Genomic DNA, 22464 nt, shown 5'->3' with positions numbered 1-22464 from the left:
CAGCCTTGTCAAATTTCATAGCAATATAAGATGCAAGTTTTCCCTGTGAATCTAGGAATCATTCGTTCCTCTCTGATGAGTTTTAAGACACCGCAATTCAATCGTGTAATATATAGGTGTTGACATAGTACTGTCCTCCACTCTGTCATATGCACTACCTCTCACGCCTTTCTAGCAAGTGGAGTAGAATCCAACGCCTTCCATCTCATTAATTCTGACATCATCCCTTTTCAACCTTCTCTTACAGTACACCATGATGTTGCTGCTCTGTCTCCCTCTGTTGTATATGTCTTATTTTGGCCATTATTCTCGTGAGCTGTTTGCAAACGTCACCGACCCCATGGTTTGGATGCGTAGCGCGCGTCTGGCTGCTGTTAGTCACATAATCTGTATGATGAACGGCAACTTGAGGATTGATTGGTCTGGTCTCTTTCTTCCCTCAGACAGCTAAGATGGGGAGCACTCTTGCGTCCTTTGTCTTTTCCTCTTTATATAATCATTCTTAATTTCAAAGTCAGTTCTAAAGACACCTGTGGAGTTCTAATTATTTTTCCTTTCACCCAAGATGACCTCAACAAGGGCATGATTTGCTCGTGCCACGTCTGTCCCTAAAATATAAATTTCACGTTTCAAAGTGGCGGAACAATTTTCCACTTAGATTAATCCTTTACGAATTTATCTCTGCATAAATGAGATTACTGATATCCTCAAAATGATATAAACTTGTTGGAGTACTTTGTTCAGTCCCTGGTTAATTTCTTAAATATGTACATTATGAAACGAATTAACATTTCAGATGGCTTTGTTTGTGTCCTACTTAACTTAATTGAATTAATACAACTATTCTAACCTTTTGTATCACGTTTGATGGGCAGGCAGGAGTATTATTAAAGCACTGCTTAAAACCACTGACTCATCTATCATTCAACCAGCTGTGGATCACAGACTCCAGTTTATGAAGGTTGATTTCGATAAAATTTTAGTGAAAGAATTTCATTTGCCAGCATGCAAGAACACTAGCAGATAACTAGAGTTTATTGAGTTGTTCCTTAACAAATGAGGGAGTAACATGAGTCAAATTGCTAGTACAGTGAAGACGTCACAACTTTATCTCATTCATTCTTCATTATCCGTTTTATATAATCTTTATGGATCATTTTGATAACTTTTTTGTGCATGTGTATTCAAAATGACCTGAATTAAACCTCGTATAACATCATTTTTATAGCATTATTTCTCTAAGTTTTAAACTCAGGAATCCCCGTAGATCTTTGATATCTTATGAAACTCCATTGTGGATTATAATTTCGTCCCGAGAACATCAAATGAACTTTTACCCTAACTCAGAGTAATTACTTCCACTGATGGGTCTTAAGCTATCTTAATCGTCAAATCTTTTTTTTTTCTTTTTCTTTTTGCAAATTTCTTCGAAGATGGAGATCTTATTATAAGCTTAGTTGCTTGCGATATATTTGTCTTCGTTTCTGGCAGTGAATATCTACCTGAATACCTGGCTGAATACCTGGCTGAATACCTGGCTGAATATCTGGCTGAATACCTGTCTTAATTCCTTGCTGAGTACCTGGTTGAGTACCTGGCTGAATTCTTTGCTGAATACCTGGCTGAATACCGAGGATATGACTGAAATGCTTGGTGAATACTTGGTTGTAAAGGCGATTGAATAGTTTATAATGCCTGTTGATTTTTTTTTTCCTTGACGTAGAACATATAATGAAAATGATCAAATTCTGGGCATTGATTAAGAAAGGCTTCGGGGGAAGAAAATTCCTCTCTGTCAGTCTCTCTCTCTCTCTCTCTCTCTCTCTCTCTCTCTCTCTCTCTCTCTCTCTCTCTCTCTCTCTCTCTCTCTCTCTCTCTCTCTCTCTCTCTCTCTCTCTCTCTCGCCAGCAGCTCACCCTCAGCAGGGACGGCAGTGTGAGCATCACTCTGGATCATCTGTCGCTATGATTTTGAACTGATTGTGTCTGAGTATATTAAGAGTTCATTTGTGCTTCTGGTACAAACATTTCTTAGCTTCAGCTTAGAGTTTCTAATACTACATTGGCATATCTTACAATTATTCGTTTATTTTTCAAAATCCAGTTAAATTTCCTTTCTATCATGATTTTCATTTGTCTTATGAAACAATTGGGAAAAGAAAGTTACCTAACTTTTCGATATATTCAGAAAACACTAAATCCTGCAGAAGTCCATTGCGTGTCTGAGATCTTTTTGATGAAGGTAAAATTGTATGGGCCTTAATGAGACATGAAGGTTGTCTTTTGCGAAAATGTCCTTACTGAAGTTCATGATAGAATTTGCGTCCCAGAACAACCTCTTGACCTTACTAAAACTATGGGCCACGCCTTATCATCCTTGACCTTTCCTGAAACACTCTCCTTATCTTGTTAAAGGTCATGTACATCGTCCTAGTCTACTAGATGATCTGAACCAAATCCAGCAGCTTTTTATCTTCCCAGTGAGCTTTTCCTCACAGAGGGAAGAGTTAGAACCCTCTTTCTTAACCCTAATCGTGTTGTATTGCATGTTAGCGCTTTTCACGTTAATCATGGATGGAGCGGAATAAACACTACTATCCTGAATTGTGAAGTTCCAGGTCATCTCTAACTATGCTTATCCTAGGTGGGACAGACATCACACTAGCCTAACTGATATTACAGAACGCCTCTCATCACACTTAACCTGGGCGGAGGAGTGGCGGGTGTGACCTGGTCCCCACACAGCAGCAGTGTTCTGGTGGCCGTAACAGACGAGTGTCGGGTGCACGTTTACGACCTGTTCCTAAGACGGTGTAGCCCCATGTGTATCCAGAACGTGTCTCAGCGGCGGCGTATGGTGGCGTCTTGCATCGCCTTCAGTCCCTTCTATCCCATCATCATCATTGGAGGCAACAAGTTAGTGAATGATATCTTGTTTACTAGCTTTGACAAGTAATTGATGACATCCGATCTCTACTGCAATATCAGATGCATTCAAATCTCATCCTTCCTTAGTGATAGAAAGTATATAGCATCCTGCACCCTTTGTCAGGCGTGTTAGACTGATGAATTATAACCTTTGACCTTCTTCAGGAGGATTCATATGTACATCTTGAAAATTATCTTGGACTTCCTGCGCTTACCATGATGAACACATAGGAGGCTTCCATTCTCCTTTAACAGCAATGATACGTTGGTAAATGAGCGGTAACTTCATCTACAACCATAACAGGAAGTGTGATGACACCTATGAGACTAAAATATATATAACTTTTAATCTTAACTACCTTCGATGATAAACAGATTAACATGATAATTTTAATGCTAACAATGATAACAATGAAAATGATAGTAATGATAATTATGATAAACAGATGATAAACAGATTAACATGATAATTTTAATGCTAACAATGATAACAATGAAAATGATAGTAATGATAATTATGATAATGATAATGATATTATTAATAATTATGATAATGATAATGATGATAATGATAATAGTAATAATAATGATAATAATAATAATAATAATGATAATCATAATGATAATAATAATAATAATAATAATGACAATAATAACAATAATGATAATAATAATAATAATAAAAATATTAATAATAATGATGATAATAATGATGATAATAATAATGGTAATGATAACAACAATGATAATGAAAACAGTAATGATAATAATAATAATAATAATAATAATAATAATGATAATAATAATAATAATAATAATAATAATAATGATGATAATAATAATGATAATAATAATAATAATAATAATAATAATAATAATAATAATAATAATAATAATAATAATAATGATAATAATAATAATGATAATAATGATGATAGTGATGATGATAATAATAATAATAATAATGATAAAAATAATGATAATAATAATAATGATAATGGTAATGATGATAATAATAATGATAATGATATCATTAAAAATAATCAATGATAATAATAATGATGATAGTAATAATGATAATAATAATAATAGTAATAATGATAATGATAATAATGATAATAATGATAATAATAATAATGATAATAATAATAATAATGATAATAATAATAATAATAATAATAATAATAATAATAATAATAATAATGATAATAGTAATAGTAAGAATAATAATGATAATGATAATAATGATAATAATAATAATGATAATAATAATAATAATAATGATAATGATAATAATAATAATAATAATAATAATAATAATAATGATAATAATGATAATAATAATAATAGTAATAATAATAATAGCAATAATAATAATAATGATAATAACAATTAAACAACCATGGAGACATCACACACCCCTGCGCAAACCTACATTCACTAAGAACCAATCACTTTCTCTCTTCCTACACGTACACATGCCTTACATCCTCGATAAAAACTTTTCACTGCTTCTAACAACTTGCCTCCCACACTATATATTCTTAATACCTTCCACAGAGCATCTCTATCAACTCTATCATATGCCTTCTCCAGATCCATAAATCCTACATACAAATTCATTTGCTTTTCTAAGTATTTCTTACATACATTCTTCAAAGAAGGTGAAGGCAAGAGTTTTGGAAAGAGGGGCAAGTATGAAGTCTGTTGTGGATGAGAAAGCTTGGGAAGTGAGTCAGTTGTTGTTCGCTGATGATACAACGCTGGTGTCTGATTCATATGAGAAACTGCAGAAGCTGGTGACTGAGTTTGGTAAAGTGTGTGAAAGAAGAAAGTTAAGAGTAAATGTGAATAAGAGCAAGGTTATTAGGTACAGTAGGGTTGAGGGTCAAGTCAATTGGGAGGTAAGTTTAAATGGAGAAAAACTGGAGGAAGTAAAGTGGTTTAGATATCTGGGAGTGGATCTGGCAGCAGATGGAACCATAGAAGCGGAAGTGGATCATAGGGTGGGGGAGGGGGCGAAAATCCTGGGAGCCTTGAAGAATGTGTGGAAGTCGAGAACATTATCTCGGAAAGCAAAAATGGGTATGTTTGAAGGAATAGTGGTTCCAACAATGTTGTATGGTTGCGAGGCGTGGGCTATGGATAGAGTTGTGCGCAGGAGGGTAAATGTGCTGGAAATGAGATGTCTGAGGACAATGTGTGGTGTGAGGTGGTTTGATCGAGTAAGTAACGTAAGAATAAGAGAGATATGTGGAAATAAAAAAAGCGTGGTTGAGAGAGCAGAAGAGGGTGTTTTGAAGTGGTTTGGGCACATGGAGAGAATGAGTGAGGAAAGATTGACCAAGAGGATATATGTGTCGGAGGTCGAGGGAACGAGGAGAAGTGGGAGACCAAATTGGAGGTGGAAAGATGGAGTGAAAATGATTTTGTGTGATCGGGGCCTGAACATGCAGGAGGGTGAAAGGAGGGCAAGGAATAGAGTGAATTGGATCGATGTGGTATACCGGGGTTGACGTGCTGTCAGTGGATTGAATCAGGGCATGTGAAGCGTCTGGGGTGAACCATGGAACGCTGTGTAGGTATATATATTTGCGTGTGTGGACGTGTATGTATATAGATGTGTATGGGGGTGGGTTGGGTCATTTCTTTCGTCTGTTTCCTTGCGCTACCTCGCAAACGCGGGAGACAGCGACAAAGCAAAAGAAAAAAAAAAAAAAGAAAAATAATAATAATAATGATAATAATAATGATAATAATAATGATGATGATAATAATGATAATAATAATAATAATGATAATAGTAATAATGATAATTAATAATAATAATAATAATAGTAATGAAAATGATAATGATAATGATAATAATAATAATTTTAATAACAATAATAATAATAATATTAATGATAATAATAGAAATAATAATAATAATGATAATAATGATAATAATAATAATTATAATAATAATAATAATGATAATAATAATGATAATAATAATAATATAATAATAATAATAATAGTAATGATAATAATGATAATAATAATAATGATAACAATAATAATGATAATAATAATAATAATAATAATAATAGTAATAATAATAATAATAATAATAATAATAATAATAATAATAATAATAATAATGATAATACTTATAATAATGATAATAATAATAATAATAATAATAATGATAATAATAATAATAATAATAATAATAATAATAATAATAATGATAATAATAATAATGATAATAATAAGAGCAGTGTGGTTTCAGAAGTGGTAGAGGATGTGTGGATCAGGTGTTTGCTTTGAAGAATGTATGTGAGAAATACTTAGAAAAGCAAATGGATTTGTATGTAGCATTTATGGATCTGGAGAAGGCATATGATAGAGTTGATAGAGTTGCTCTGTGGAAGGTATTAAGAATATATGGTGTGGGAGGAAAGTTGTTAGAAGCAGTGAAAAGTTTTTATCGAGGATGTAAGGCATGTGTACGTGGAGGAAGAGAGGAAAGTGATTGGTTCTCAGTGAATGTAGGTTTGCGGCAGGGGTGTGTGATGTCTCCATGGTTGTTTAATTTGTTTATGGATGGGGTTGTTAGGGAGGTAAATGCAAGAGTTTTGGAAAGAGGGGCAAGTATGAAGTCTGTTGGGGATGAGAGAGCTTGGGAAGTGAGTCAGTTGTTGTTCGCTGATGATACAGCGCTGGTGGCTGATTCATGTGAGAAACTGCAGAAGCTGGTGACTGAGTTTGGTAAAGTGTGTGGAAGAAGAAAGTTAAGAGTAAAGTGAATAAGAGCAAGGTTATTAGGTACAGTAGGGTTGAGGGTCAAGTCAATTGGGAGGTGAGTTTGAATGGAGAAAAACTGGAGGAAGTGAAGTGTTTTAGATATCTGGGAGTGGATCTGGCAGCGGATGGAACCATGGAAGCGGAAGTGGATCATAGGATGGGGGAGGGGGCGAAAATTCTGGGGGCCTTGAAGAATGTGTGGAAGTCGAGAACATTATCTCGGAAAGCAAAAATGGGTATGTTTGAAGGAATAGTGGTTCCAGCAATGTTGTATGGTTGCGAGGCATGGGCTATGGATAGAGTTGTGCGCAGGAGGATGGATGTGCTGGAAATGAGATGTTTGAGGACAATGTGTGGTGTGAGGTGGTTTGATCGAGTGAGTAACGTAAGGGTAAGAGAGATGTGTGGAAATAAAAAGAGCGTGGTTGAGAAAGCAGAAGAGGGTGTTTTGAAATGGTTTGGGCACATGGAGAGAATGAGTGAGGAAAGATTGACCAAGAGGATATATGTGTCGGAGGTGGAGGGAACGAGGAGAAGAGGGAGACCAAATTGGAGGTGGAAAGATGGAGTGAAAAAGATTTTGTGTGATCTCGCCCTGAACATGCAGGAGGGTGAAAGGAGGGCAAGGAATAGAGTGAATTGGAGCGATGTGGTATACCGTGGTTGACGTGCTGTCAGTGGATTGAATCAAGGCATGTGAAGCGTCTGGGTAAACCATGGAAAGCTGTGTAGGTATGTATATTTGCGTGTGTGGACGTATGTATATACATGTGTATGGAGGGGTGTTGGGCCATTTCTTTCGTCTGTTTCCTTGCGCTACCTCGCAAACGCGGGAGACAGCGACAAAGTATAATAATATAATGAATAAAATAATGATAATAATAATAATAATAATGATAATAATGATAATTGCAGTAATAGTAATGATGATAGTAATAATGAAAATAACAATAATATTATAATGATAGTAATAATGATGATAATAATAATGATATTACTAATAATAACAATAATGATAATAATTATAATAATGATAATAATAATAATAATAATAATAATAATAATAATAATAATAATAATAATAATAATAATAATAATAATAATGATAATAATAATAATAATAATAATAATAATAATAATAATAATAATAATAATAATAATAATGATAATGATAATAACGATAATGACAATAATAGTAATAATAATGATAATAATAATATTAATAATAATAATAATAATAATAATAATAATAATAATAATAATAATAATAATAATAATAATAATAATAATAATAATAATAATAATAATAATAATAATAATAATATTAATGATAATAGTAATAATAATAATAATAATAATAATAATAATAATAATAATAATAATAATAATAATAATAATATAGTAATAATAATGATAGTAATAATAATGATAATAATATAATAATAATGATAATAATAATAATGATAATAATAATAATAATAATAATAATAATAATAATAATAATAATAATAATAATAATAATAATAATAATGATAATAATAATAATAACAATAATAATAATAATAATAATAATAATAATAATAATAATAATAATAATAATAATAATAATAATAATGATAATAACAATAATAATATTAGTAATAGTAATGATAATGATAATAATAATAATGACAATAATAATAATGATAGTAATAACATGATAATAATGACGATAATGATAATGATTACAACGACAATAATAATGTTATCAGTATTCCTGAGGTATGGGAGAAAGAATTCTACCTCCGTATTTTCTTGCATGTCGTAGATGGCGACTAAAGGGGGCACGAGCGGGGGCTGGAAACCCTCCCCTTCTTGTATTTCAATTTCTAAAAGAGGAAACAGAAGAAGGAGCCAGACAGAGAGTGCTCATCCTCCTTGAAGATTCAGAGTGGGATGTCTGAATATGTGTGGATGTAACCGAGATGAGAAGAGAAGAAGAGATAGGTAGTATATTTGAGAAAAGAAACCTGGATGTTTTGGTTCTGAGTGAAACAAAGCTCAAGAGTGAAGGCGAAGAATGTTATGGAAATATCTGTGGAAAACAGTCAGGGGTTGGTGAGAAGACAAGAGCTAAGAATGGAGTAGCACTACTCCTGAAGCAGGAGTTGTGGGAGTATGTGATAGAATGTTAAGAAGTAAATTCTAGATTGCTACAGGCAAAACTGAAAGTGGATAGTGAAAAATGGGTGATTTCTGGTGCTTATGCATCTAGACATGCGAAGAAAGATAATGAGAGGCAAGTGTTTTGGGAACAACTGAGTGAGTGTGTCAGAAGTTTTGATGCACAGACCGGGTATTACTTATGGGTGATTATAATGCGAAGTTAAGTGGAATGTGGCAGCTAAAGGTATAATTTGGGAGCATAAGGTTTTAAATTTTATGAATGGAAACGGCGAGGAGCTTGTGGCGTTGTGTACTGGAAAAGGGATGGTGATTGGGAATATCTGGTTTAGAAAGAGGGATATACACAAGTATACGTACGTGAGTAGGAGAAATGGTCAACGGGCATTATTAAACTACAGATTGATTGATAGGCGTGTAAAAGATACTTTTGGGTGTAAATAATAATAAATCTGCTAAGAGGGGCAGCTGGTGGGATGTATGATCGCTATCTTGTGGAGGCAAGGGCGAAGATTTGTAGAGGTTTTCGAAAAAGAGTGTGGTGAAGAAAAGTGAGCTTGGAAAGGAGACTTTTGTAAAGACATACCAGCAGAGATTAAGTTTAGAATGGCAAAATGTGATAATAAATGAAGCGAAGGAATTGGGTGAAGAATGGCAGGTATTTAGGGAATCAGTGATGGCATGTCTATGAGATGCATGTGGCATGAGAAAGGTAGGAGGTGAGCAGATTAGCAAATAATGTATTGATTGGTGGGATGGAGAAGTGAAGTTGCCAGTGAAAGAGTAAAGAGGCATTTGAGTGGTACTTACAAGGAAGGAGTGCATCTAATTGGGTCACGTACAATGGTTTGCGGCAGCAAGTCAAGGAGAAGGCGCAGGGGTTGAAAAAGAGGGCAAATGCGAGATGGGATGAGACAGTATCACTAAACTTAAGGGAGAATAAAAAGATATTATGGGAGAAGGAAAATAATGTGCGAAAGACAATAGAGCAAATGGGAACATTAGTGAAGGGGACAAAAGGGGAAGTGATAACAGTAGTGATAAAGTGAGGAGGGGATGGAATGAGGATTTTGAAAGACTGTTTGATATGTCTAATGATAGAATGGCAGATGTAGGGTGGTGTGCGAAGTGAGAGAGCCAAGAAGAGTGGTTTGGTGAAAAAGATATGAGTTAGTGAAAGCCTTGCGGAAAATGAAATGCAGTAAAGCGGCTTATTTGGATGGTATAGCAGTTTGATATATCATGAAAGGGGTAACTGTTGTTGATTCATTGTTAAGGATATTCAGCCTATGTATAGATCATGGTGAGGTGATTGAGAATTGGCAGAATGCATGTATAGTACCACTGCATAAAGGCAAAGGGGATAACGGTGAGTGTTCAATCTATAGGGGTATAGGTTTAATGAATATACCTGGTAAGTTGTAAGGAAGGGTGTTGATTAAGAGGGTGAAGTCATGTACAGAGCATCAGACTGCGGAAGATCAGTGTGATTTCAGAAGTAGTAATGGATTTTTGGATCAGGTGTTTGCTTTGAAGAATGTATGTGAGAAATAATTAGGAAAACAGATGGATTTATGTGTGGCATTTATGGATCTGGAGATGCTTTGTGTAAGGTCTTTAGAATACATGATAAAGAAGGTATTCTGCTTGAAGCAGAGAAGTTTATATAAAAGGTATAAGGCGTGTACACGATTAGGAAGAGAGGAGAATGAATGGTTCCAAGTGAAGGTTGGTCTGAGGCAAGGGTGTGTGATGTCACCAATGCTCATTAATTTGTTTATGGGTGGAATGGTGAGAGAGATGATTGGAAGAGTCTTGGAGAAAGGGGCGAATATGCAGCCTGTGGGGGATAGGAGGGCTTGGGAAGTGTGTCAGATTACTAATTCGAGTGAGAAACTGCAGAAGTTGGTGACTGAGTTTGGAAGAGCTTGTGAAAGAAGAGAGTTGAGAGCGAATGTGAATAAAAACAAGGTTATTTGGTTCAGTAGGTTTGAAGGACAAATCAGTTTGGATTAAGTTTGAACAGAGAAAATTGGAAGAAGTGAAGTGTTTTAGGTATGAGATTGGACATGGCAACGAATGGAACTATGGAAGCGGAAGTGAGGCATAGGCTAGGGGAATGGAAGCAGGTTCTAGGAGCGATAAAGAGAGTATGGAAAAAGAAAACATTGTCTTGGAGGGCAAAATTGGATTTGTTTGATATTACATGGTCGCGAGACGTAGGCTATAGATAGGGTTTTGTGGATGAAGGTGGAAATGATATGTTTGAGGACAATATGTGGAGTGAGGTGGTTTGATCGAGTATATAATGAAACGGTAAGGGAGATGTGTGGCAATAAATAAGTGTGGTTGAGTGGAAAGGAGAGGGCCTGTTGAAATGGTTTGGACTTACTGAGGGAATGAGTAAGGAAAGGAGAACGGGAAGACCATAGTGGGGACGGGAGGATCGAGTGAGTAAGACTGAGCGATTGGGGCCTGAACATGCAGGAGGATGAATGATGTGCACGGAATAGAGTAAATTGGGTCGATGCGGTATACTGGGGTCAACGTGCTGTCTGTGGCCTGAACCAGGGCATGTAAAACATATCGGGTGAACCATGGAAAGGTCTGTGGCGCCTGGATGTGGGTAGGGAACTGTGGTTTCGGTGCATTATACACGACAGCTTGAGTACGGATATAAGCGAATGTGGCCTTCCTTCTTGTTTCCTGGTGCTACCTCGCTAACGCAGGTAAAGGCAATCAAGTATGAAAAGAATGACAATGATAATGATAACTCTAATAGTGATTTTAGCATACCGGTATGGAAGTGGGAGGAATCCCTTCGGGAGCGGACTCTACCTAAATTTCCTTGTCAGTGAACTAATTCAATTATTCTAGATAGATACTCGAAATGAGAATATGTTAAATCTAGTTTTAACTACAAACAAGAATCTTTTGATGATGTTGAATTTGGAGAAATACTTGGTACAAATGAGCTCCGACATATTACTTTTGTGGTTACTTTCAACATTATACGTAGAGTTAGCCAATACGACAGTTACGAAAAAATATCCATTTCTAAACTTGCAAATTTGAATGATCTTTGCATTGCTCAAGACTGGTAAACCGGGAATGATATGGTCGAAGAAAACGACATGAACATAGGTTGAAAAAAGTTCAGTGAAACTTTCAAAGCAGTAGAGGAAATATACGTGTGTACCAGTGTGTAGTAAATAGTTGATGTCCAGAATGAAGCCTATGTGAAAGAACAGCGAACAAAAAAGAAGTACCTGTTGTTTAAGAGAGTACCTCATAAGAAAGTCAAAGAGATCAATGACCAACATATACATATAAATATATATATATATATATATATATATATATATATATATATATATATATATATATATATATATATATATATATATATATATATATTTTTTTTTTTTTTTTCTTTTTTATACTTTGTCGCTGTCTCCCGCGTTTGCGAGGTAGCGCAAGGAAACAGACGAAAGAAATGGCCCAACACCCCCCCATACACATGTATATACACACGTCCACACACGAAAATATACATACCTACACAGCTTTCCATGGTTTACCCCAGGACGCTTCACATGCCTTGATTCAATCCACTGACAGCACGTCAGCCCCGGTATACCACATCGCTCCAATTCACTCTATTACTTGCCCTCCTTTCACCCTCCTGCATGTTCAGGCCCCGATCACACAAAATCTTTTTCACTCCATCTTTCCACCTCCAATTTGGTCTCCCTCTTCTCCTCTGTCCCTCCACCTCCGACACATATATCCTCTTGGTCAATCTTTCCTCACTCATTCCTCTCCATGTGCCCAAACCACTTCAAAACACCCTCTTCTGCTCTCTCAATCACGCTCTTTTTATTTCCACACATCTCTCTTACCCTTACGTTACTCACTCGATCAAACCACCTCACACCACACATTGTCCTCAAACATCTCATTTCCAGCACATCCATCCTCGTGCGCACAACTCTATCCATAGCCCACGCCTCGCAACCAGACAACATTGTTGGAACCACTATTCCTTCAAACATACCCATTTTTGCTTTCCGAGATAATGTTCTCGACTTCCACACATTTTTCAAGGCTCCCAAAATTTTCGCCCCCTCCCCCACCCTATGATCCACTTCCGCTTCCATGGTTCCATCCGCTGACAGATCCACTCCCAGATATCTAAAACACTTCACTTCCTCCAGTTTTTCACCATTCAAACTCACCTCCCAATTGACTTGACCCTCAACCCTACTGTACCTAATAACCTTGCTCTTATTCACATTTACTCTTAACTTTCTTCTTCCACACACTTTACCAAACTCCGTCACCAGCTTCTGCAGTTTCTCACATGAATCCGCCACCAGCGCTGTATCATCAGCGAACAACAACTGACTCACTTCCCAAGCTCTCTCATCCCCAACAGACTTCATACTTGCCCCTCTTTCCAAGACTCTTGCATTTACCTCCCTAACAACCCCATCCATAAACAAATTAAACAACCATGGAGACATCACACACCCCTGCCGCAAACCTACATTCACTGAGAACCAATCACTTTCCTCTCTTCCTACACGTACACATGCCTTACATCCTCGATAAAAACTTTTCACTGCTTCTAACACTTCCCCCACACATATATTCTTAAACCTTCCACAGAGCATCCTATCAACTCATCATATCCTTCTCCAGATCCATAAACCTACATACAAATTCATTTGCTTTTCTAATATTTCTTCATACTTTCTTCAAAGAAGGTGAAGGCAAGATTTTTGGGAAAAGGGGGGCAAGTATAAATCTTTTGTGGAGAGAAAGCTTGGGAAGTGAGCATTTGTTGTTCGCTGAGATACAACCTGGTTCAAATTCAAGGAAAACCAGAACTGTGACTGAGTTTGGTAAAGGTGTGAAAGAAGAAATTTTAAAGTAAATGTAAAAGGCAAGGTTATTAGGTACAGAGGGTTGGGGGTCAAGTCTTTGGGGAGGAAATTTAAATGGAGAAAAACTGGAGGAAGTAAAGGGGTTTTTAGAATCTGGGAGGGGAATCGGCAGCGGGGAACCCAAAGAACGGAAGTGGATAAAGGGGTGGGGAGGGGGCAAAATCTGGGGCCCTTTGAAGAAGTGGGGGAAGTCGAGAACTTTATCTGGGAAAGAAAAAATGGGTATGTTTAAAAAATAGGGGTTCCAACAATGTTTATGGTTGCGGGGCGTGGGCTATGGATAGAGTTGTGGCAGGAGGGTAAATTGCGAAATGAATGTTGGGGACAATGTGTGGTTAGGTGTTTGATCGAGTAAGTAACGTAAGAAAAGAGAGATATGTGGAAATAAAAAAGCGTGGTTGAGAGAGCAGAAGAGGGTGTTTTAAAAGTGGTTTGGCACATGGAGAGAATGAGTGAGGAAAGATTGACCAAGAGGATATATGTGTCGGAGGTGGAGGGAACGAGGAGAAGTGGGAGACCAAATTGGAGGTGGAAAGAGGAGTGAAAATGATTTTGTGTAAATCGGGGCCTGAACATGCAGAGGGTGAAAGGGGGGCAAGGAATAGGTGAATTGGGATCGATGTGGTATACCGGGGTTGACTTGCTGTCAGTGGATTGAATCAGGGCATGTGAAGCGCTGGGGTGAACCATGGAACGCTGTGTAGGTATTATTATTTTGCGTGTGTGGACGTGTATGTATATAGATGTGTATGGGGGTGGGTTGGGTCATTTCTTTCGTCTGTTTCCTTGCGCTACCTCGCAAACGCGGAGACAGCGACAAAGCAAAAGAAAAAAAAAAAAAGAAAAATAATAATAAAATGATAATAATAATGAATAATAGATGAATGATGATAATAATGTTAATAATAATAAAATGATAATATAATAATGAAAATTTAATAATAATAAAATAATAATAATAGTAATGAAATGATTAATGATAATGATAATAATAATAATTTTAATAACAATAATAAAAAATAATAATTTAATGATAATAATAGAAATAATAATAATAATGATAATAATAAATAATAATAATTAAATAATAATAATAATGAAATAATAATGATAATAAAATAATATAATAATTAATAATAATAGTAAAAATAATAGATAATAATAATAATGAATAACAATAATAATGTAATAAATATAAAATAATATAATAAAAATAATAAAAATAATAATAATAATAATAATAATAATAATAATAATAATAATGATAATACTTATAATAATATAATAATAATAATAATAATAAAAATGATAAAAATTTAATAATAATAAATAATAAAAATTTAATAATAATAAATAATAATAATGATAATATAATAAGAGCAGTGTGGTTTCAGAAGTGGTAAGAGGATGTTGGATCAGGTGTTTGCTTTGAAGAATGTATGTGAGAAATACTTAAAAAGCAAATGGATTTGTATGTAGCATTTATGGATCTGGAGAAGGCATATGATAGATTTGATAGAGTTGCTCTGTGGAAGTATTAAGAATATATGGTGTGGGAGGAAAGTTGTTAGAAGCAGTGAAAAGTTTTTACGAGGATGTAAGGCATGTGTACGTGTAGGAAGAGAGGAAAGTGATTGGTTCTCAGTGAATGTAGGTTTGCGGCAGGGGTGTGTGATGTCTCCAGGTTGTTTTAAATTTGTTTATGGATGGGGTTGTTAGGGAGGTAAATGCAAGAGTTTGGGGGAAAGGGGGGGGGGGGGGGGGGGGGCAAAAGGATGAAGGTTGGGATGAGAGAGCTTGGGAAGTGAGTCAGTTGTTGTTCGCTGATGATACAGCGCTGGTGGTGATTCATGTGAGAAAATGCAGAAGCTGGTGACTGAGTTTGGTAAAGTGTGTGGAAGAAGAAAGTTAAGAGTAAAGTGAATAAGAGCAAGGTTATTTAGGTACAGTAAGGGTTGAGGGTCAAGTCAATTGGGAGGTGAGTTTGAATGGAGAAAAACTGGAGGGAAATGAAGTGTTTTAGATATCTGGGAGTGGATCTGGCAAACGGATGGAACCATGGAAGCGGAAGTGGATCATAGGATGGGGAGGGGGCGAAAATTCTGGGGGGCCCTTTAAGAATGTGTGGAAGTCGAGAACATTATCTCGGAAAGCAAAAAAAGGGTATGTTTGAAGGAATAGTGGTTCCAACAATGTTGTATGGGTTTCGAGGCATGGGCTATGGATAGAGTTGTGCGCAGGAGGATGGATGTGCTGGAAATGAGATGTTTGAGGACAATGTGTGGTGTGAGGTGGTTTGATCGAGTGAGTAACGTAAGGGTAAGAGAGATGTGTGGAAATAAAAAGAGCGTGGTTGAGAAAGCAGAAGAGGGTGTTTTGGGAAAAGGTTTGGGCACATGGAGAGAATGATGAGGAAAGATTGACCAAGAGGATATATGTGTCGGAGGTGGAGGGAACGAGGAGAAGAGGGAGACCAAATTGGAGGTGGAAAGATGGAGTGAAAAAAAATTTTGTGTGATCTCGCCCTGAACATGCAGGAGGGTGAAAGGAGGGCAAGGAATAGAGTGAATTGGAGCGATGTGTTACCGTGGTTGACGTGCTGTCAGTGGATTGAATCAAGGCATGTGAAGCGTCTGGGTAAACCATGGAAAGCTGTGTAGGTATGTATATTTGCGTGTGTGACGTATGTATATACATGTGTATGGGGGGGGGTTGGGCCATTTCTTTCGTCTGTTTCCTTGCGCTACCTCGCAAACGCGGGAGACAGCGACAAAGTATAAAAATTTATAATGAATAAAAATAATGATAATAATAATAATAATAAGATAATAATGATAATTGCAGTAATAGTAATGATGATAGAAATAATGAAAATAACAATAATATTATAATGATAGTAATAATGATGATAATAATAATGATTTACTAATAATAAAAAATAATAAATAATTATAAAAAATGATAAATAAAATAATAATAATAATAATAATAAAAAATAATAATAATAATAATGATAATAATAATAATAATAATAATAATAATAATAATAATAATAAAAATAATAATGTTTAATAATAATAATAATAATAATAATAATAATATTAATAATGATAATAATGATAATGACAAAAATATTATAATTATAATATAAAAATAATAATAATAAAAATAATAATAATAATAATAAAAATAATTATTAAATAATAATAATAATAATAATAATAATAATAAAAATAATAATAATAATAATAATAATAATAATAATAAAAATATTAATGATAATAGTAATAATAATATAATAATAATAATAATAATAATATAATAATAATAATAATAATAATAATAATAATTATAGTAATAATAATGATAATAATAATAATGATAATAAAAAATAAAAATAATAATAAAAATAATAATAATAAATAATTAAAAATTTAATAATAATAATAATGATAATAATAATAATAACAATAATAATAATAATAATAATAAAAATAATAATAATAATAATAAAAATTAATAATATAATATAATAATAATATGATATAAACAATTTAATAAAAATAAGAAATAGTAATAAAAATTTGATAATAATAATAATACAATAATAATAATGATAGTAATAACAATAATAATGGAAAAAATGATAATGATTACAACGACAATAATAATGTTATCAGTATTCCTGAGGTATGGGAGAAAGAATTCTACCTCCGTATTTTCTTGCTGTCGTAGATGGCACAAAAAGGGGGGACGAGGGGGGGGCTGGAAACCCTCCCCTTCTTGTAATTCAATTTCTAAAAGAGGAAACAGAAGAAGGAGCCAGACAGAGAGTGCTCATCCTCCTTGAAGATTCAGAGTGGGATGTCTGAATATGTGTGGATGTAACCGAGATGAGAAGAGAAGAAGAGAATAGGTAGTATATTTGAGAAAAGAAACCTGGATGTTTTGGGTCTGAGTGAAACAAAGCTCAAGAGTGAAGGGGAAGGGAATGTTATGGAAATATCTGTGGAAAACAGTCAGGGGTTGGGGAGAAGACAAGAGCTTTAAAAATGGAGTAGCACTACTCCTGAAGCCGGAGTTGTGGGGGTATGTGATAGAATGTTAAAAGTAAAATTCTAGATTGCTACAGGCAAAACTGAAAGTGGATATTTAAAAATTTTGGGGGGAAATTCCCGGTGCTTATGCATCAGACATGCGAAGAAAAGATAATGAGAGGCAAGTGTTTTGGGGAAAACTGAGTGAGTGTGTCAGAAGTTTTGATGCACCCCGACCGGGTTTTTACTTATGGGTGATTATAATGCGAAGTTAAGTGGAATTGGCAGCTAAAGGTATATTTGGGAGCATAAGGTTTTAAATTTTTTTGAATGGAAACGGCGAGGAGCTTGTGGCGTTTTTGTACTGGAAAAGGATGGTGATTGGGAATATCTGGTTTAGAAAGAGGGATATACACAAGTATACGTACGTGGGGTAGAAAAGGTCAACGGGCATTATTAAACTACAGATTGATTTTATAGGGGTGAAAAAAAACTTTTTGGGTGTAAATAATAAAAAAATCTGCTAAAAGGGCAGCTGGGGGAAATTATGAAACGCTAACGTGGAGGCAAGGCGGGAAAATTTGTAGAGGTTTTCGAAAAAAAGTGTGGTGAAGAAAAGTGAGCTTGGAAAGGAACTTTTGTAAAGACATACCAGCAAGATTAGTTTAGAATGGCAAAATGTGATAAAAATGAAGCGAAGGAATTGGGTGAAGAATGGCAAGGTAATTTTGGGAATCAGTGTTGGGAAAGTTCATGAGATGCATGTGGCATGAGAAAGGTAGGAGGTGAGCAGATTAGCAAATAATGTATTGATTGGTGGGATGAGAAGTGAAGTTGCCAGTGAAAGAGTAAAGAGCAAAATTTTAGTGGTACTTTACCAGGAAGGAGTTTCATCTAAATTGGGGGCACGGGACAATGGTTTGCGGCAGCAAATCAAGGAGAAGGCGCAGGGGTTGAAAAAGAGGGCAATGCGAGATGGGATGAGACAGTATCACTAAACCCTTTAAAGGGGGAATAAAAAGATATTATGGGAAAAAGGAAAATAATGTGCGAAAACAATAGAGCAAATGGGAACATTAGTGAAGGGGACAAAAGGGGAAGTGAATAACAGTAGTGATAAAGTGAGGAGGGGATGGAATGAGGATTTTGAAAGGGCTGTTTGATATGTCTAATGATAGAAAAGGCAGATTTAGGGTGGTGTGCGAAGTGAGAGAGCCAAGAAGAGTGGTTTGGTGAAAAAGATATGAGTTAGTGAAAGCCTTCGGAAATGAAATGCAGTAAAGCGGGTTATTTGGGTGGTATAAGCCGTTTTGATATATCTGAAAGGGGTACTGTTGTTTGATTCATTGTTAAGGATATTCAGCCTATGTAAAAAATCAAAGGTGAGGTGATTGAGAATTGGCAGAAATGCATGTATAGTACCACTGCAGAAAGGCAAAGGGGATAACGGTGAGTGGTTCAAAACTATAGGGGTATAGGTTTAATGAATATACCTGGTAAGTTGTAAGGAAGGGTGTTTGATTAAGAGGGTGAAGTCATGTACAGAGCATCAGACTGCGGAAGATCAGTGTGATTTCAGAAGTAGTAATGGATTTTTGGATCAGGTGTTTGCTTTGAAGAATGTATGTGAGAAATAATTAGAAAACAGATGGATTTAGTGTGGCTTTTTATGGATCGGGAGATGTTTTGGGGTAAGGTCTTTAGAATACATGATAAAGAAGGTATTTCTGCTTGAAGCAGAGAAGTTTATATAAAAGGTATAAGGCGTGTACACGATTAGGAAGAGAGGAGAATGAATGGTTCCAAGTGAAGGTGGTCTGAGGCAAGGGTGTGATGTCACCAATGCTCATTAATTTGTTTATGGGTGGAATGGTGAAGAGATGATTGGAAGAGTCTTGGAGAAAGGGGCGAATTTTGCAGCCTGGGGGGGATAGGAGGGCTTGGGAAGTGTGTCAGATTACTAATTCGAGTGAGAAACTGCAGAAGTTGGTGACTGATTTTGGGAAGAGCTGTGAAAGAAGAAGTTGGGGCGAATGTGAATAAAACAAGGTTATTTGGTTCAGTGGGGTTAAAGGACAAATCAGTTTGGTTTAAGTTTGAACAGAGAAAATTGGAAGAAGTGAAGTTGTTTTAGGTATGAGATTGGACAGGGGAAAACGAATGGAACTATGGAAGCGGAAGTGAGGCAAGGCTGGGGAAATTTTGGACAGGTTCTAGGAAGCGATTAAAGAGAGTATGGAAAAAGAAAACATTGTCTTGGAGGGCAAAATTGGATTTGTTTATATTACATGGTCGCGAGACGTAGGCTATAGATAGGGTTTTGTGGATGAAGGTGGAAATGATATGTTTGAGGACAATATGTGGAGTGAGGTGGTTTTTGATCGAGTAATAAGAAACGGTAAGGGAGATGTGTGGCAATAAATAGTGGGTTGGTGGAAAGAAAAGGGCCTGTTTTAAATGGTTTGGACTTACTGAGGAATGAGTAAGGAAAGGAGAACGGGGAAGACCATAGTGGGGGCGGAGGATCGAGTGAGTAAGACTGAGCGATTGGGCCTGAACATGCAGGAGGATGAATGATGTGCACGGAATAGAGTAAATTGGGTCGATGCGGTATACTGGGGTCAACGTGCTGTCGTGGCCTGAACCCCGGCATGTAAAAATCGGGGAACCATGGAAAGTATCTGTTTGGGGCGGAAGGTGGGTAGGGGGAATGTGGGTTTCGGTGCATTATACACACAGCTTGAGTACGATATAAGCGAAAAGAGTGGCCTCTTCTTTTTTCCTGGGGGGCTACCTCGCTAACGCAGGTAAAGGGAATCAAGAATGAAAAGAATTCAAAGATAATGGGAAAAATCAAAAAGTGATTTTTTGCATACCGGTATGGAAGTGGGAGAATCCCTTCGGGAGCGGACTCTAACCTAAATTTCCTTGTCAGTGAACAAAATTTAATTATTCTAGATAGATACTCGAAATGAGAATATGTTAAATCAAGTTTTAACTACAAACAAGAATCTTTTGATGATGTTGAATTTGGAGAAATATTGGTACAAATGAGGGTCCGACATATTTACTTTTGGGTTACTTTTCAACCCTATACGTAGAGTTAAACCAATAAAGCCCGTACGAAAAAATACCATTTCAAACTTTCAAATTTGAATGATCTTTGCATTGCTCAAGACTGGGAAACCGGGATTTATATGGCGAAGAAAAGACATGAACATAGGTTGAAAAAAAGTTCAGTGAAACTTTCAAAGCAGTAGAGGAAATATACGTGTGTGCCAGTGTGTAGTAAATGGTTGATGTCCAGAATGAAGCCAAAGTGAAAGAACAGCGAACAAAAAAGAAGTACCTGTTGTTTAAGAGAGTACCTCATAAGAAAGTCAAAGAGATCAATGACCAACATAAAATATATATAATGTATATATATAATAAATATTATATATAAATATATTATTATATTATTATTTAATATATTAATATATATAATATATATATATATATATATATATATATATATATATATATATATATATATATATATATATATATATATATATATATATATATATATATATATATATATATATATATATATATATATATATATGTATATATATATATATATATATATATATATATATATATACATATATATATATATTTTTTTTTTTTTTTATTTGCTTTTTCGCTGTCTCCCGCGTTTGCGAGGTAGCGCATGGAAACAGACGAAAGAAATGGCCCAACCCACCCCCATACACATGTATATACATACGTCCACACACGCAAATATACATACCTACACAGCTCTCCGTGGTTTACCCCAGACGCTTCACATGCCCTGATTCAATCCACTGACAGCACGTCAACCCCGGTATACCACATCGATCCAATTCACTCTATTCGTTGCCCTCCTTTCACCCTCCTGCATGTTCAGGCCCCGATCACACATAATCTTTTTCACTCCATCTTTCCACCTCCAATTTGATCTCCCACTTCTCCTCGTTCCTTCCACCTCCGACACATATAACCTCTTGGTCAATCTTTGCTAACTCATTCTCTCCATGTGCCCAAACCATTTCAAAACACCCTCTTCTGCTCTCTCAACCACGCTCTTTTTATTTCCACACATCTCTCTTACCCTTATTTTTCTTACTCGATCAAACCACCTCACACCACACATTGTCCTCAAACATCTCATTTCCAGCACATCCATCCTCCTGCGCACAACTCTATCCATAGCCCACGCCTCGCAACCGTACAACATTGTTGGAACCACTATTCCTTCAAACATACCCATTTTTGCTTTCCGAGATAATGTTCTCGACTTCCACACATTCTTCAAGGCTCCCAGAATTTTTGCCCCCTCCCCCGCCCTATGATCCACTTCCGCTTCCATGGTTCCATCCGCTGCCAGATCCACTCCCAGATATCTAAAACACTTTACTTCCTCCAGTTTTTCTCCATTCAGACTTACCTCCCAATTGACTTGACCCTCAACCCTACTGTACCTAATAACCTTGCTCTTATTCACATTTACTCTTAACTTTCTTCTTTCACACACTTTACCAAACTCAGTCACTAGCTTCTGCAGTTTCTCAC

General features: G+C 35.6%; 1 protein-coding gene across 1 annotated transcript in view; it reads left to right on the top strand.

Annotated features, from left to right (window-relative positions):
• LOC139748055 (dynein axonemal intermediate chain 1-like) overlaps window positions 1-22464 on the top strand; it is a 553383-nt gene that overhangs the window by 470702 nt on the left and 60217 nt on the right. Inside the window, exon 14 of the mRNA XM_071660634.1 lies at window positions 2682-2915. Coding sequence (XP_071516735.1) covers window positions 2682-2915 — 234 coding nt within the window. The remainder of the gene's footprint in view (window positions 1-2681; window positions 2916-22464) is intronic.

The sequence above is a fragment of the Panulirus ornatus genome, chromosome 72, assembly GCF_036320965.1.
Source record: "Panulirus ornatus isolate Po-2019 chromosome 72, ASM3632096v1, whole genome shotgun sequence".
NCBI lineage: Eukaryota > Metazoa > Arthropoda > Malacostraca > Decapoda > Palinuridae > Panulirus > Panulirus ornatus.
The sequence above is the reverse complement of the archived record's forward strand: the minus strand, read 5'-3'. Positions and strand labels throughout refer to the sequence as shown.